The sequence below is a fragment of the Gymnoscopelus braueri genome (genome assembly GCF_963280865.1).
Source record: "Gymnoscopelus braueri genome assembly, chromosome: 1".
NCBI classification, from domain to species: domain Eukaryota; kingdom Metazoa; phylum Chordata; class Actinopteri; order Myctophiformes; family Myctophidae; genus Gymnoscopelus; species Gymnoscopelus braueri.
The window spans coordinates 11,188,764-11,205,577 of NC_137603.1; the positions used below are offsets into that span (position 1 = coordinate 11,188,764).

General features: G+C 40.4%; 1 protein-coding gene across 2 annotated transcripts in view; it reads right to left on the reverse strand.

Annotated features, from left to right (window-relative positions):
- The window catches only part of LOC308084293 (tyrosyl-DNA phosphodiesterase 1-like), a 142,214-nt gene extending 130,012 nt beyond the window's left edge, over positions 1-12,202 (reverse strand). For both annotated transcript variants that reach the window (XM_080426865.1, XM_080426864.1), the window contains exons 1-14: positions 11,981-12,202; positions 10,490-11,119; positions 10,008-10,051; positions 9,808-9,863; positions 9,470-9,566; positions 8,966-9,000; positions 7,077-7,169; positions 4,788-4,958; positions 4,254-4,332; positions 3,978-4,154; positions 2,893-2,941; positions 1,891-1,957; positions 1,656-1,763; positions 527-629 (exon numbers count right to left, since the gene is read on the reverse strand). In XM_080426865.1, coding sequence (XP_080282991.1) covers positions 527-629; positions 1,656-1,763; positions 1,891-1,957; positions 2,893-2,941; positions 3,978-4,154; positions 4,254-4,332; positions 4,788-4,958; positions 7,077-7,169; positions 8,966-9,000; positions 9,470-9,566; positions 9,808-9,863; positions 10,008-10,051; positions 10,490-11,117 — 1,707 coding nt within the window. In that variant the 5' untranslated portion in view covers positions 11,118-11,119; positions 11,981-12,202. The remainder of the gene's footprint in view (positions 1-526; positions 630-1,655; positions 1,764-1,890; positions 1,958-2,892; positions 2,942-3,977; positions 4,155-4,253; positions 4,333-4,787; positions 4,959-7,076; positions 7,170-8,965; positions 9,001-9,469; positions 9,567-9,807; positions 9,864-10,007; positions 10,052-10,489; positions 11,120-11,980) is intronic.
- Positions 12,203-16,814: the final 4,612 nt, after the last annotated feature.

Genomic DNA, 16,814 nt, shown 5'->3' on the forward strand with positions numbered 1-16,814 from the left:
TATTTATTTCACAGAGAAAAATGTAAGTGCTCAAAACACTATGGATTAAGTATACAGTACATTTGTGCATAGTAATGAGCAGGAGGGATATCTAGTTTACAATATCATTATTAAGATGCAACTTCCAGATGTTTCCTTGCATATTCCAACCAAATTATTGCATTGATATAATGCTACGTTTAGTTTATACTCCATTGCCGAAAAAACAACAAATCTTCAAGGTTCTTTTTGGGAGGTGATGCAGCAGTCTATTGAGTGATGTCACTGGACTTTTTTTTTTTCCTTCGGCAAATGATAGGCTTAATCCTGATCAGCGTTGGTTTGCTTCATTGTTAACATGATTTACCCAGTACTTGTTTTAATATGCTGAGATGATCGGGTAGTGCAAAGTCAATTGACCTGTGTGTGTGTGTGTGTGTGTGTGTGTGTGTGTGTGTGTGTGTGTGTGTGTGTGTGTGTGTGTGTGTGTGTGTGTGTGTGTGTGTGTGTGTGTGTGTGTGTGTGTGTGTGTGTGTGTGTATCTTACATAAGCAGAAGGCAGGTAGAGGACTCCCAGCTCATATGAGCGTACCATTATCTGAGTGTTGTTCTTTTCCAGAGCACCCCATGCTGCTTTAGACAGGTTGGAACTAAACAGAAACACAGAAACAAACACACACACACACACACACACACACACACGCACACACACACACACACAAACACACATTAGAACAAATACAAGCCATCGTATTTATAGGTTGCTACAGGGGTCATTAGTGTTTTTATTTATATTTCAGACCAATGATTTGCAATGAAACAGTTGCAGAATGTTGCAGGACAAAGTTACAGCGTTCTTAAATACTCTGTTGCAGGCCTCAGTAGCTGCTGTGACAACGGTAGCACAGGCTGAGGCAGACCTGCCTCACAGCTACAAAGTTGTAAAGGAGTCGAGGACTTAGGAAGCTTCCCTGTGCTCTCATTGTCTGTAGCACGGATATGCTCTCAGTGCTGATCGCAACCCCGTTCACAATGTATGATTTCCAGTTGGCAACAGCACCAAATATCAAACATGGCAGATATCTGGAAACGCTTGTTGAACTTTTCACACACAGCGAGCTAAACCTCGGCGAGCGAAGCCCGATCTTGCGTCAGATCGGGTGATTTGTCGCGAGTGCCAAAATAAGCCAGCAACAACATAATCTGGGCAAAAAACTTGCAGCGTGAACCTGCCATTAGCCTGGCACGCTTTCCTGTGGGCAGGGCAAAAAGCACACCAGTTGGAGTTTCCCTTTATGGTAGATGCAGTATAAGTTTGTGTAGTAGACATCTCTTTCATTCTCTTACATGACTGCAAAGCAACACGTTAGCACAATAACATGTGACGGCAATGCCAGGCAAGATTTTCCTATGTCTGTACTGTGCTATGATCAGAGGCAATTCTTACATCCCCATGCTTGAAAAAAGTTGAACATTAAAGACAGGATCTGTCGCAAAACCAAATATTTTTTCTATCTCTTGAAGTGTCCTTGCGGGTTAGTTTATATAGCAAAACTAAACGTGAGTTGAAGATGAGAATTTCAGAACATAAAAACTGTGTAAGGAGAAATGAAGATGAAAAATCCACAGTAGCCAGATACTTGAACTTAATTGGCCACTTTTTCTGGAGACCTCACCTTGTGATGAGGATCCAGGCAAGCTGGGTGAAATCTGGTGACGTCCTCATGTAAGTCTTGATGTGAGGCATAGCATGACTCCTCCCAGTGGTCTCTGCCTGCCACCGGCTGGAGTGCACACACACACACACACACACACACACACACACACACACACAGTTGAAGTTAAATGCAGATAGTTATATTCATCTAAGTATGCAGTGTGTGTGACTCCATTAGCCATGATCCAACTTACTGGAAAAATGTGTGAAGCCAGAGCTGTTTCTGAGCTGTCTGGATGCTGTATGGCAGGGAGCCTCCAGCTACAGTACAATAACAACATAACAGGACAGTTACAGTCACATGTACACAACATGCTGTAAACAACTGTTCATAAATCATAAGTGATTTGTGTCTTTTTGGAGGTTTGGTTTCGGTTCCGTTATTTAAAATGATGATACACGTTTGGTTATTACACTGTATGCCTGCAAATGTTCAAAAAGAACAAATTATATAAAAGACTCCTCTGAGATCTTACATCCAAAGGGCCTGGTTTGCATTTCTGAAATCTGACCTAGAATCTCCACTCATGGTCTATGGATTGAGTCGTTATCTAAGCAACCACTAATGTTTTAGCCAGCTATAGTTTGTGCCACTTTAGATGACAAACCAATTACTACATAACTATGTTATTAACCCATTTAGACCTGAGGCCGATTCTAAAAACATGTTCTAAATCCTGACCTAAGTTTTCTGAAAAACTTTAATCTTTTATCAAAATCATTTATGTTGCTATATACTGTATATAGCAACAACTACACAGAGGTGTTGCCGACTTCAAAGATATATAACAACGTATAGGTGTTCCAGGTCTAATTAAAGTCAATAACCTCTCAACACAGCTACTGTATGTGGCAACTGTTAGCTGCTGTATATGGTTTTAAAGTAGTAGTAGTTCAGGTGATAAAAAAGTTGTTTAATGACGCTGGCTGTTTACAGTTTGTCTGCCGTGTTGCCGTGAAGTCAACAACTACATGTCAGAGATCTACGGGTTGACAAATCATGCACCAGCATGACTTCCAACATGACTGGAACGCAGCGTCAAACAATGGAGCCAATGTTTCCGTTCTGAGCAATGAGCACACTCCGTCGCTATCACATAAGTGATTGTGGTCATTGTGGTCAAAATTGCTGCATAGTCTCATCTAGATACTGGTATCAGGTGGGTTTCATTATTGGCTCTATATATGTTTCTCACCTGGGTATCCCTCCAGACTGGTTCTCACATCCTCCACTGAAGGATACAGCTACAAAACACAAACCAGAGCTTTTAGTGCAATTTAAAAGGTAGGGTAAGTAACGTGTTTTTGTTACAATAAGTGTAGAATAGCTCTATATTCTGATAGTACTCATTGCTATGGAGTGTTTGTTCAGTAACAGGAGACTCCCTGTCTCTCCAGCTCTTTAGTAAACAGAAAATTCATTTTCAGGGCGGGATACCAATTCTATCCAATCAGGAAAGAGAACTCACACAGGATACAGATTAAACAAGTGAAATTGGAATTAGGAAGTGATGACACAAAGCAATGAGCAAACAAAATTGGAACACTTTAAAATGATAGCGAATAAATGGGTACTCTCCCGATTGAAATGTATTGTGTTTATTAAAGAGCTGGAAAGACAGGGAGACCCCTGTTACAGAACAAACACTAGCAACATTACTATCAGAATATAGTGCTTTAACCTTTTACAAAAAAACATTTAGTTTTAACGGTCAGTTTTTTTTCTCTCTCTCTCTCTCTCAGCCAAATATTGTGCAGTTAGAAACCATCTTGGGCTGGGAAATGTCCCATTACGCAGTTGTGGGAAGTATGGGTATAGGGGTGAGCAAATTTGAAAGAGTAAGAGAAGTTCCTAGGTATTTCATTAAATATGAAATCTGCCTCCTTTTTGCTGCTACTACACACTGACTGCTATAAATGTGTGCTTATAAATATATAGTAAAGATTTACTTTAGTTCTTCTCTGTTTTTAAAATCTTACAGTTATTTATCAGTAAGATAAACAACAAGACTACCGTTTCTATCCTGCTGCAAGTAAGTACATTTTACTCTTCTGTGCCTCTCCTGTGTCAAGATTGTGTTTTCCATTCACACAGTCCATTGTTCCATTGTTAAATTTGTATAATGAGTATTGAGTTTAATATTTGTATTGTTTTTATTGTGTCTTTTATCTAAATCTGTATCCAATTACTGGCTACTCTAACAACCCCCAGGTGTCAACAAAGTCCTATCTAGTCCTCTCTAAATGTGGCAGTGGTTGCAATAAGGCGAGTGGAACGTACCAGGTGCAGGGGGGGGTCTGACCGGAGCGAGGTTTTACCCAGTGTGCTCATCGTGCGCAGGAACTCCCCCGTCAACCATTTGGTCTTGTCCACTCCCATGGAGCCGATGCTGGAGAACTGACCAATCACAGGCCAGGTTTCTTCATTGGGAATGGGACTCGTGTTTTCATACAATAACTTAAAAAAACAAAAACAAATGCAAGTCATGAGATGTCTTGAGACAGACAGACAGACAGACAGAGAGACAGATAGACAGACAGAAAGAAGAGTCTTTACCTTCCTGAGTCTCAGGTGTCCCCAGCGGTCCATATCTTTACCAACAAACCTCCCTGGAGTAGAACCAATCACATAGACTCTGGCAATAGACAGCGGAATTATATGGAGTTATTTGACAGCGGAAATATATGGAGTTATTAACAATGAAGACACGTATCAGTAGAATGAAAACGCTGAAATGCACCTGGAGGTCAAAACCCTGCCTGCAGCAGCAACTGATTAATTCCAGAGATATGACGAATTATGTATTTCTGAGCTAAATTATGACCATGCCTTCTTAACCCCTGTGACGGCAAAGGATTACATCACTGGATCTCAAAGTTGTTTGTCCATTGTTCTCCCCCCCAAATTATTTGTATAAATATATCTTTTAAATCCTTAGAACGTATCGACACAAAAATATTCTAATAGATTTTTTATAATTAACCTAATCAATTTGTCTGATTAACCACTTAACCGTGTAATATACTTTGTTGTACAATGCTGTTTACTTAGATCTTGCACGTTGTAAGTCGCTCTGGATATAGCACCCACCTGCTCTCAGACAAGTCGTGCTCTTGGATCCTCTGGATCCAGCCAGCGAGCTCGGGTGCACGATACGACGCAAGGTACTCCAGCAGGTCTCTCCTGAAGAAGGTTGGAGACTCACCGTCGCTTGGTGGGCTGCCCTCCGGTAAACGTGGAAACAATGGACTCATCCACATTCTGGGAAGAGGACAGCACAGCAAAGAAATTCCTTACTCCTAAAATTCAAATTAATGTAATCGTCTCAAACAAGACATTTGGTATGTTGCGAACACCTACAAAAACTATTGTAATGACTCTCTGTCTCTCTGTCTACACATTCGTCCACCAGAGGGCAGTGACAATGCCAAAACTATATTTAGATCAGGTAAGATAAACATTAGAATGGGCAGAAACAAGATTCCCCACTTGGATCAATAAAATATGACTTAACCAGACAGCACTAAGAACGAGAGTAACTACTAAAGATCTGTTTTTTTTTAATTGCCAGGCATGTTTGCATATTGTCTCTGTGAGGTTGTTGCATTACACTGAAAGCAACAATATAGAAATATATTCAAATTATTATTTAAAACTATTTACATCAAATATACAGATATGTATATCATTTGAAACTATACTATACGATATACAAGAAGGTGGTATTGCAACATAGGAAGATAAATAAATATTAAATATGGCACATGTTGAGAGTGAGAAGGTAGCATCATTATTACATTCCACAATGCACTTGAAATAATTATTGCATTATTATTGCATTTATTATATTGACAGAGTGTAGCAGTATATTCTACATATATTCCCTTGTATGTCACCGCTGTCGGGCAGAACCTTGTATCTCCATATTTAAACCTTTTGTTCATTTTATTTTAAATGAATGCCCTACTTCGTCGTACGAGTGAGCATGAGTGCCACGCAAGGGTAGAGGAAATAGCCGAGTTACAAGCTCACAGCACGTGAGATTGTAGATCGGCTATTTACTACGATACAATAAAAGGTTCGGGCCACTACGTAGCCCTCACATCTAGAATTTGGGCCCTCAAACCTATGTTGCACCGCCGATCTGACTCATAACGACATGGTTTGTTTGGGTTTGATGTCATGCTGTCACAGTCAGCATGACACACGCCATATTTGTGTGTAAGGCAAGGCAGTTTTATTTGTATAGCACAATTCAACAAGGCAATTCAATGTACTTTGTACAGAACATCAAGCAAAGGAAACACAATTTGACATTAGGATACATAAAACAAAAGAAAGTAAAGAAGTAAAGAAATGGTTTTGGCGAAGATATGCATGTTGTTGGTGTTAAGGGCCAGTGAGGGGTTGGGGGTTATTAAGCAAATACAAGCTCACAATGTGCACAATGCAATGTGTTAAGAGCCAGGGCCAGCCGCTGCTATAAGCAATATAAGCGGTCGCTTAGGGCCACAACCACTAGGGGGGAAAAAAAGAAGGAAAAAAAAGAAAAACATTTCCTTTTTTTCTTTTTTTAAATTTTTTACTTTCATATTGTAATTATGTCATGTATCTCCTATCCAACAACTAGCGTTATTATTTTAGTATGCAATACAAAATGACATAATGATTATAATGGGGGTGTTTGGGGGGGAGGGGGGGGGCACCAAAACAAATCTTGCTTAGGGCCACGAAAATCCTGGGGGTTCTGTTAACTCATTGAGTGTCATTCACGTGTTTCACGTGTTGTACCGCTATGGTGCAACGTGCCAATCCCGTGTTTCAAACCCAAGAACCCAAGATATCATTATCTGAAGATTTGCAACTCCATCCACTCCTTGTTTAACTTATAACTGAAAAAGGCTGTATCTCGCTTCCAAAGCACTTTTTTTTTACTTTGAAAAAAATTAAAAATCGTAATGGCCAAAAATAGCCAGAAATAATTCTGGCACTCAGTGAGTTAACACATTCACTGCCTGAATTATTTCAGATTTTTTGCAGTTTTATGCCAGAGATTTTTCATTGAAAAAAAAAAAGTACTCAGGAGCCGAGATACAGATTTTTTTAGTTTTAAGTAAACAAGGTGGATAGGAGTCTAGATCTTCGAAAAATCATATCTCCTTGGTCTTTGGGTCAAATTTTAAAAAAATATATATTTTTTTGATTTTTTTTTAAACGAGTTAACTCGATCTAGGCAATCAAGTGATGGATTTGAAAAATGAGTTAACTTGATCTAGGCAAAGAGCTTGTAGATCTGCCATTTTCGGTGCGTGACACCAGCATGCAACTAGGTATAAATCCGGCTTTAATGTGAATAAAGAATTGTTCAGATGGACTGACCCCTGTGACTTCTGGTACCAGTCGGCCCTGATGAGGTTGGAGGTCGTGATGACGACCCTGAAGCCCTCCTCGTACCACAACAGCATCATTTTCCTGAACCAAGAACAAACATGGAGGATGGTTTTCATCCACAGCAACTACACCAGTATCAATACAAAGCCCTAGTATGTACTGTAAGACTACAGTGTCTGCTACATCAGCGATCCTCAACCTGTGGGCCAGGGCCCACTGGTGGGCTGTGAGGATACTGCAAGTGGGCCCCCACATAATTGGCAAAACACTAACCATTTAATGATAATATAACTTTAATATTTAAAAACAAATATGTAAAACAATGACCATGGTATTTTATTTATTTAAAACCTTGAAGAGTGAGTTTTCTTTGCGATACCGATGCATAGGAATACAGTGTTAGTTCCATTGATCTAAGCCAGAACATAATCGATTGATTGATCATGCTCATTCAACTCTGAGTCTCTCCAATGATTTAGTAAACATAAATTAGATTTTCAGGTGGAATACTAATTTCCTCCAATCAGGAGAGAGAACCCCACAAACAAAGATAATTTATCAGCTTCAATTTGACATAGTTCCAGTTCCAATTTTGTCTGCTCATTTGTTTGCCTGTTTACTAAAGAGCTGGAGAGATGGGGAGGATAGGATTCATGTGGTTAATAATACCATTCATTAAGGGACATTTGCTGCTGTTGCACATTCACTAGGAGCTGCCCAGTACAACCACTGCCCTCTACTGTTGGCCACTGGAAGCTGCTTAGTGTGACCACTTTACTCTTTATACTATATCCATTGGAGCTTTAGGAGGTCAAGTTGTGCATTTCTCATTCACTTTTCCCAGTCAGAAAAAAATATACATATTTTATTGAGATTAATTATATTAAGAAAATCACTAAGGTTTGCTCATCCCATAATAAAAGTACTTATTGTAACTAAGTAACTTATTGTACAATCTTAAACTATCTTCAACCTCTACTTGTTCTGATATGCTCATGTTTTCAAAATAATCCTCCATCTTCTCTCCTTGCCTCTTTCTTATTTTTGTTATTATCCAGTAATATCTGGTAGCATCATACACAATCATTCTAGGATCTCAGGAATATTAGTATACTGTTCCTGTGAAGAGATTTACATCTGTTAATGGCTAATGTGGCTCAGACCCTTGTACTCTTTACGACAAGTGTTTAGAATGTTCATGATGTATGAAGCCAATCGTCTTTTACTGCCGTAGTTATTGTAGGTCTCTCTATGAAAGACCACTTTGAAAGAACACTGTATCTGGAAGCACATACTGATGGAAAATCAAATCTTCTCAGAACCTTCTCTCCTTTGTCTCTCCACCATCTCCCTCTCAGCTCTACTATTGCCGGTCTCTCCTACACTGTCTCCTTCTCAGCTTTCCCACTGCCTGTCTCTCCTACACTGTCTCAGGCTCAGCTTTACTAACTGTCTGTCTCTCCTACGCTGTTTCCCAGGAGGCACAGAGGTTCTCTGTCACTCCAACACAGAGAAGCCAGGGACAGGCAGGGTGCGAGCGCCATACTCTACACAGTTTAAAAACTTTTAAGACAATGCTAGGGAACAGGGTTGCCAGATCTGCTTATTATAATTTCCCCGCAAGATTTTATTTGAAAATAGCCGATCTACAAGCTCAGTGAGCTTGTAGATCTCTATTTTCAAATAGCTGATTTATATGTTAAAGTGCACATGTGGCCCATAGTCGCTTCTTTTGGGCTGGTTTTCCTAGACCTTGTTGCTTGTTTCTCTCACAGAATCTGGCAACACTGCTAGGGAAACAGATTAATCAACATGTCATAGTTGACACATCAGAAGAACTGACAGACATGGCACACAGGAGCAGAGAGAAGGCTTACGTGTGATGAGTTCCAAAAGCAATATCCAGTTTAGCCTGCAAGGACAAAACATATCCCATTAACTACTTTCAACTTGGCACGCCTACTTTACACATGTCATTATAGGCGACAACTTTCAAACATTTCCAATTTTCAAGTTTTCATTTTATTTTAAAAACTAGCAAACTAAGCTTGAAGATTAGCTATTTTCACTATTTTTGTATGCCAAAATTGTACGACAAAGTATAATACAGGCGTATGTTGTTAATCAGACTAATCTATTTAGTCGATTATGAAAACATATTTTTTTCATGTCAATTCGTTGATATATAAAACATATATACGATTTTTATAAGAAAAATAACCCGCTTCTCGAGTATTCGATTAACCTACATGAGCAAGATTGATGAGCGGTTATTGGTTCTAAATATTGGTTTCGATATATGTTTGGTTAATTGCCCAGTTCTAGCACATATGAAAAAATTTGATGGGAATTCCATGTGGTGAGTGAGGTGAGCTGTGTACCTGACAGAAGCTGATGTGAGGGTAGGGTTGAGCCTGCCCTAGCAGTCTAGCTTTGGCCTCCCTCTTGTCTCCATGGACTACCAGAACTGGCTTGTTCCTGAACAACAATATCACACTGAATGCTTTACTTCTTCATCATCAGAAAGACAAGACAGAAGACAGTGTACGCACAGTGTAGGAGAGACACAGATGGTAGGAAAGCTGAGAGGGAGACAGTGTAGGAGAGACAAATAATAGGAAAGCCGAAAGGCAGACAGTGTAGGAGAGACAGACAGCAGGAAAGCTGAGAGGGAGACAATGTAGGTGAATATTTATGTGATAGCTGGAACAGGTCTTACCTAAATTCTGGTGGATACTGCTGAACCATCCAGGCAATATCAAAGCAGTAGTTAAACTAGAAAATAGAACAAGATGAATGAGATATCCTATTACCTTACCAAAATAATACTTGTACAGATTTTATTGTTATTATTAAACATGCTAGGCAAAATGCAAAAGAGGATTTTAAGATGATACAACAGCATGAAGAATCTCTTACCTGAACTGACTCTTTCAATGTCCCAAATAATGGAGACAGGATGTCTGAGTGAAGAGAAGTCCATTATAATTAATTGTTAATTTGTTCTTCATACAAACTTAAAAGAAACACCACTTCTTTCATCTTTAGGCTGCTGTAATTTTTTGTATCTTCGTGTCAGAGAAATTAATTCAGCAGCAAGCTTTCAACCAATAACACGCTGCAGTCACCTTCAATCTGCCGACACTTTCATATAATGCTTGTTTTCTTATATGGTCAATTAAGCAAAACTAAATGCAACTGAACTGAACTAATGTAAACACATCTAAAGTTCCACTAGACTCAACTGTCACTTTAAAAATGCTTGCCAATTTAGCTTTCCTTCAACCGTCAAATAAACTTCACAAAAATAAACTATATAAAGTAAATCAAAATCAAAACAAACCAAACCCAAACAAACAGAAAGAATATGGACCCCACAGCTACATACAGTAGATGCTCACCTCTGATATGCAGAGCCCCCGTGTTGTATTTCTTGTCCAGTCCAGTCACCTTGTTGAGGTAAAACCTGTAAGTGTCGTTAGAGCAAGGTACACTCCTCTCAAAGAAGTCCTCTGGCTCGTCTATGTCGTAAACTCTCCCGTAGGGACTGGGGGGCCGCTCTTGCTTCACCACCACCTTCGGCTTCTTGGCTCTAGGAACCGGACTACTGGACCTCTGTGGATCGGAGGGTAGATCTGAGCTACGTTTCTTCCCATTCTGACCGTTATCGTCGTCACCATCATCATCTTCACTATCCGAAAGAGCCCAGCCCGAGTCGTCCGTCTCCTTCTTCCGCTTCCCAGCTAGTGAGGGACTGGACTCGTATTTCACCGGGTTCAACTGGCTGGCTTGGGCCATCTGCCTGGCTTCAGAGCCGATGACAACGGTGGATGGGGCCGTCCTAACCGGTGACACATTGGGTTCCGTTTTCACGACTGCCGTGGGTGTGGGAGGTCGGTTCTGTCTGGGTGTGGAGTCAGAGGCCGGGTGATGGGAGGTAGAGGCTGCAGGTCTGGGTGGCTGAGCTGAGCTGAGCCTATCGTCGTCGTCGTCACTGCTAGAGACGGACCACTTGCCATGTTGAGACATGGCTGACAGCAGGGAAAGGGGGAAGATCAGAGAGCCTAGTTCAGTAGACGTTAAGCCACATTTGAAAACATAATTTACTCATATGGGGTTTAAAGGAGTAGTTCACCCAAAAAATTACTTATTTTCTATCAATTGCACACCCCATGAAGCCTTGAATCCATGGATTTATTTGTGTTTTTGTCGAATTCCTAAGCTAATAATTTGATTCCTGTCTCCTACCGGCTAATGTATCCGGTAGGAGACACAAAGTAGATTCCATGTGTCTCCTACCGGAAATACACCCGGGCATCAAATTATTGGCTTAGGAATGCGACAAAAAACTAAATAAATCCATGTATTCAAGGCTTCATGGGGTGTGCTTGATAGAAAATAAATCATTTTTTGGGTGAACTCCTCCTTTAAGTGTTTAATTCTGGGTCAGCGTCACTTAATTAATGTCATTACCTTCAGTTGCGTTTACTCATTGATTGAATACTTTATAACATTTTGCAAAAAAAAAAAAAAGCACAGAAAGTACAGTTTAATACAAATACAATGCTAAGATTATTAAACCCAAGAAAGCACTATGGCTTGATTCATCGGGGTCCTCTGATGACCGTCCTCATCTATTCTATTGAAAGATGTGAAAATGGTCCATTGTCAAGGATGCAGATCAGAAAAGGAATTTGTTTTATTGTTGTGGCGGCGCGCGCACGCACACACACGCACGCACGTGAAATAAAAAAAAACATGTATTTAATGGGGTACATGCATGTATCAGGCAGCCGATGCTGCATTATCCGTTCACAACATACAATAGGGAGCAAATTAATACACGTAATAATGACCCATTATTCTAACCTGCCACTGATTTAAATACTTACCGTTAGAAGTGAAACGTGTTTACGTAAGATTGAGTGTCTTATTGTCTGCGAAGTTGTTCTTCCAACGACCCAGTGCACTCAATGTAATAAATGCATTCTGACACACGCATGCATGAATTAACAGCAAGACACCTTGGATTTTACTCGGATGACTTATTATTCCACATGCATACAAGTTACAACTTAGATATATTAGATCAGTGATAAATATCCAGCGCTGCGCCCAGTTGAATTCACTGTTGCACACAGATAAATACGTCCGATGTGCAACGCGGAAACATGACAATTGAAGTTCCCCCGTTCTGCACTAGCCCTAGCTCAATAAAGAACCTCTCAAGGTCCTTGCACACTGGTGCGTCTTTTCGTTGCGTTTTTTTTACAACAATGAAAAAAATTGAAAAAACAATGAAAAAAAAAAAAAACGCAACGAAAAGACGCACCAGTGTGCAAGGACCTTCACTCCGCTATACAGCTCCGAGATGAGGTTCTATGTGGTTACCTTCCAGAATCGGGTGAACGTCCACCAAGGCTCCGCTGTTTACCCTTTTGTATATGTTGTATCCCAAAACTAATGGTAGATTCCAAGCCGCACGGATGTTTAAAGTTTGGAACGGAGCATAATATTTTAGGTCCGAAGCGAAACTACCCGTTTAAATCGCTTATTTAGTCAGTCTGTGGCCATGTTTCCCATTCAACCCGGAAAACCCCCCTACGTCCGCTGCCAGTACTGCTCCCGGTTTTGCTACAATGGGAAACATGGCCACAGACTGACTAAATAAGCGATTTAAACGGGTAGTTTCGCTTCGGACCTAAAATATTATGCTCCGTTCCAAACTTTAAACATCCGTGCGGCTTGGAATCTACCATTAGTTTTGGGATACAACATATACAAAAGGGTAAACAGCGGAGCCTTGGTGGACGTTCACCCGATTCTGGAAGGTAACCACATAGAACCTCATCTCGGAGCTGTATAGCGGAGTGAGAGGTTCTTTATTGAGCTACACTAGCCCTGAAACTCATGTGAACCAGCTAGTTCTGCACTAACCTCGCGTCACCAGACTTTCCACCACGGAGGAAACCCTGGTATGGAGTTACATTTGTGTCTTTATTAACCATACAAAATAAAAATAATTGAGACTTTCATTCTAAAACTAGCCGTGTGAAGTGATCCGGATTAGAAAAAGGGGGAAAAAAAGAATCGTGGGTTGAATCGGCCTTGCATTGTTTTTTGTTTTTGTTCCCCACATAATGCAAATCAATTAGTTTTAGTCTCGATTGAACCCAGTTAGAATAAAAGATGGACATGCCAAACGTTTATTATACCAAAAGAAACGAAACGATTATACCAAACTAAACACATTTTAAACTAGGGGAATCATTTTGGAGGTGTACGGCACCAGTGATCCGGTGATTGGTTCCGGCCACCTGATGACGTAAAGTTATTTCCGCTCGAACCGGATTAGAAACCTGAAAATGGTATTGATCCCAGGCTAGTTCTGCACAGTGGTGGGAAAAGTACTTGCATGTTTTACTTAAGTAAAAGTAGTAATACTGCAATGTAGAAATACTCTGTTACAACTTACAAGCAAAAGTCCGGTATTGAAAAATTACTTGAGTAAAAGTACAAAAGTATTGGCATCAAAATTTACTAAAAAGTAGAAAGTACTCATTTAGGTGCCCAGTTATCTCCATCCCTAAGTGCCCACTTGTCCAGGCACCCATATGTCCCGAGTGCCCACTCGTCCTAGTACCCAGTTATCCCGGTGCCCACCTCTCCAGACGCCCACTCATCCAGGTGCCCACATGTCCCTAGTGCCCAGATGGTTTTGGTGCCCAGTTGTCCTGGTGCCCAACTCTCCAGGTGCCCAGTCATCCCAAAAATATGGTGCCCATATGTCCCTAGTGCGGTGCCCACCTGTCTTGTATTCGGCAAGGTGGCCCTGCAGGTCCTTGATCTCCCCCGCCAAACCCTCCGCCCTGCAGAGGACAGAGGAAGACTACACAGTTGGACAGTATTTATTGTAGTCAAGTGAAGTACATGTAACTATGCTATACCTTTGTTCTTTTTTTTTTACAGTAAAATAATAATAGTGTTAATTTAACTCTGACAAATCGAACCAAATGTATTTGAATTTCTGATGTTATGAACAATGTGAATCGAATGATTCTTAAACTACCACTCACTTGGCCAGGGAAGCTATTATTGCTCTTATGAACTTCAGGCAGTACAACTTGTCAACCAGTAGGTGTCCTACCCGACCAACCAAGTACTGATACAGATTGGTTAAAATGACGTTTTATTTGTTAAATAAGCATTAAATACCCACCACTCAGCAAGGAGGACACTGAGGGCTTAAAGGTAGGGTAAGTGATATTTTTTGGTTAAAACAAAAAGTATTTTGTTAAAAGGTTAAAATACTATATTCTGATAGTAATCATTGCTATAGAGTGTTTGTTCAGTAACAGATGTCTCCCTGTCTCTCCAGCTCTTTAATAAACAGAAAATACATTTTATAGAGTCTCAGCCAATCAGGAGAAAGTACCCATTTTTAAGCTTAATTTGTATAGTGTTCCAGTTCCAATTTTGCCTGCTCATTTCTTAGTGTCATCACTTCTAATTTCACTTGTTTAATCTGTATCCTGATTGAGTTCTCTGTCCTTGTTGGATAAAATTGGAAATGAAACTGAAACTGAAACAAAAATGCATTTTCTGTTTAATAAAGAGGTGGAGAGACAAGGAGACTCCTAATACTGAACAAACACTCTATAGCAATGAGTACTATCAGAATATAGAGCTATTTAACACTTATTTTAACCAAAGCAATCACTTACCCTACCTTTAAGTGTGTGGTGGCATCTAGTGGTAGAGTTACAACATTACATAAAAGATCAGTTACAGTCATAGAGGTATAATATAACGGTTACAGTAGGGTGTGTGTGTGTGTGTGTGTGTGTGTGTGTGTGTGTGTGTGTGTGTGTGTGTGTGTGTGTGTGCGTGCGCGTGTGCGTGTGCGTGTGTGTGTGTGCGTGCGTGCGTGCGTGTGTGTGTGTGTGTGTGTGTGTGTGTGTGTGTTTGCATGCGCGTGCGCGTGTGCGTGTGTGTGAGGCAGAGTGGCTCAGAGCCTCTGTCAGATGACCAAAAGCCCAATCTGGGAACCCAGAACCAAATAAGAATGAAAAACAGCGCCCTCTGCTGTTTGTACTAACGCAGAGCAGAATCTGTTCTTGAGAGATTACCAAAAGCCTAATACCATTTTACTTAAGTAAAAGTATCAATACTGCAATGTACACTACAGTAGACATACTCTGTTACAAGTAAAAGTCTGGGATTCAAGATTTACTTGAATAAAAGTAGGCTACAAAAGTATTGGTATCAAAATGTACTGAAAGTTACCAAAAGTAGAAAGTAGGCCTACTCAATAAGAAGAATGACAGAAGAATGTCCCATTTCACCACAAGTTATCATGTCTAAAAAAATTATTAAATAGCAGATCTACAAGTTCACGCAGAGATTTTATTTTGTCTTACTCATACATACCATTGATATACCATTGATATTGTCAAGGTTGGTGAAATATTTGAAAATTAGACTTATTTGCGGCCAATTGCGGCGGAAGGTTTTTCTTGTGGAGTGATACGGCCTTCAGGTGCTGATGCTGACGCAAGATTGACCGCTCACTCGCTTAGTGCCAGTGTTGCCATGTCCGCATATTATAAGCGATTTTGCGCTTCTTTGCTTGTAAATATCGGTAGTTGCTTATTTGGGATTGTTTCCACATTTGTTTTTGATTGATTGATTGAATACTTTATTAGTCAGGAATGTAAACAGCACGAGGTAGCCTATACAGTCAGACATTTAGGCTAAAGGATAACATTAAAAAAAAAGTCCTGGGTGGGGACTTGTTTCCATTGTGGTCCTATATTCAATTATTATTTAAACCAGTGGTTCTCAAATATTTATATTTGTCCCTCGGTGCACCCTAGCCCTCATCTGAGAATGTTTTGTGCCAGGGAGCGCCAGTACCAGAAATCTTTCAAATATTTCACTTTTTTTCCCCAAGATCTTTTTGAAAATAGCAGAGCTACAACAAAAGTAGCTGTAGTATACAACCCTCGTAGACGTATTTATGATTCTGACGTTTTCAATCTACGAGCGTTGTAGGGTGCACTTCCCATAGTGACTTGGACTTTCTGCACTATGCCCCGTAGACACTCCAAACATTGTACAAAATGAAAATAAAGGCGCTTACCGCCGAGCCCCAAATGTTATCTGGGTCTACGGGGTAGTAGTGTAATGTAATAATCCATATCTTTCAATAAAGAAGTGTTTTAATGCCGTCGGTGGCCGATTCTGTCGGAAGTTCCCAGTGGGCGGTAGTGACGGGAAGTGAGGGGGCGCATCCGGTGGAACCCGGAATTACACTAAATGTAAACAGGAAGTAAACGAGGGTGAAAAAATGGCGTTCGGCCACCGACGGCATTAAAACACTTCTTTATTGAAAGATATGGATTATTACATTACACTACTACCCCGTAGACCCAGTTAACATTTGGGGCTCGGCGGTAAGCGCCTTTATTTTCATTTTGTACAATGTTTGGAGTGTCTACGGGGCATAGTGCAGAAAGTCCAAGTCACTATGGGAAGTGCACCCTACAACTCTAGTAGATTGAAAACGTCAGAATCATAAATACGTCTACGAGGGTTGTATACTACAGCTACAACAAAAGCTCACCACGTGAGCTTGTAGCCGATGTATACAGTATATTCGTATGCCTGGTTGCTTATTTCTCTCACAAAATATGGCAACACTGCGTCTGACCCGTGACCCCCCGC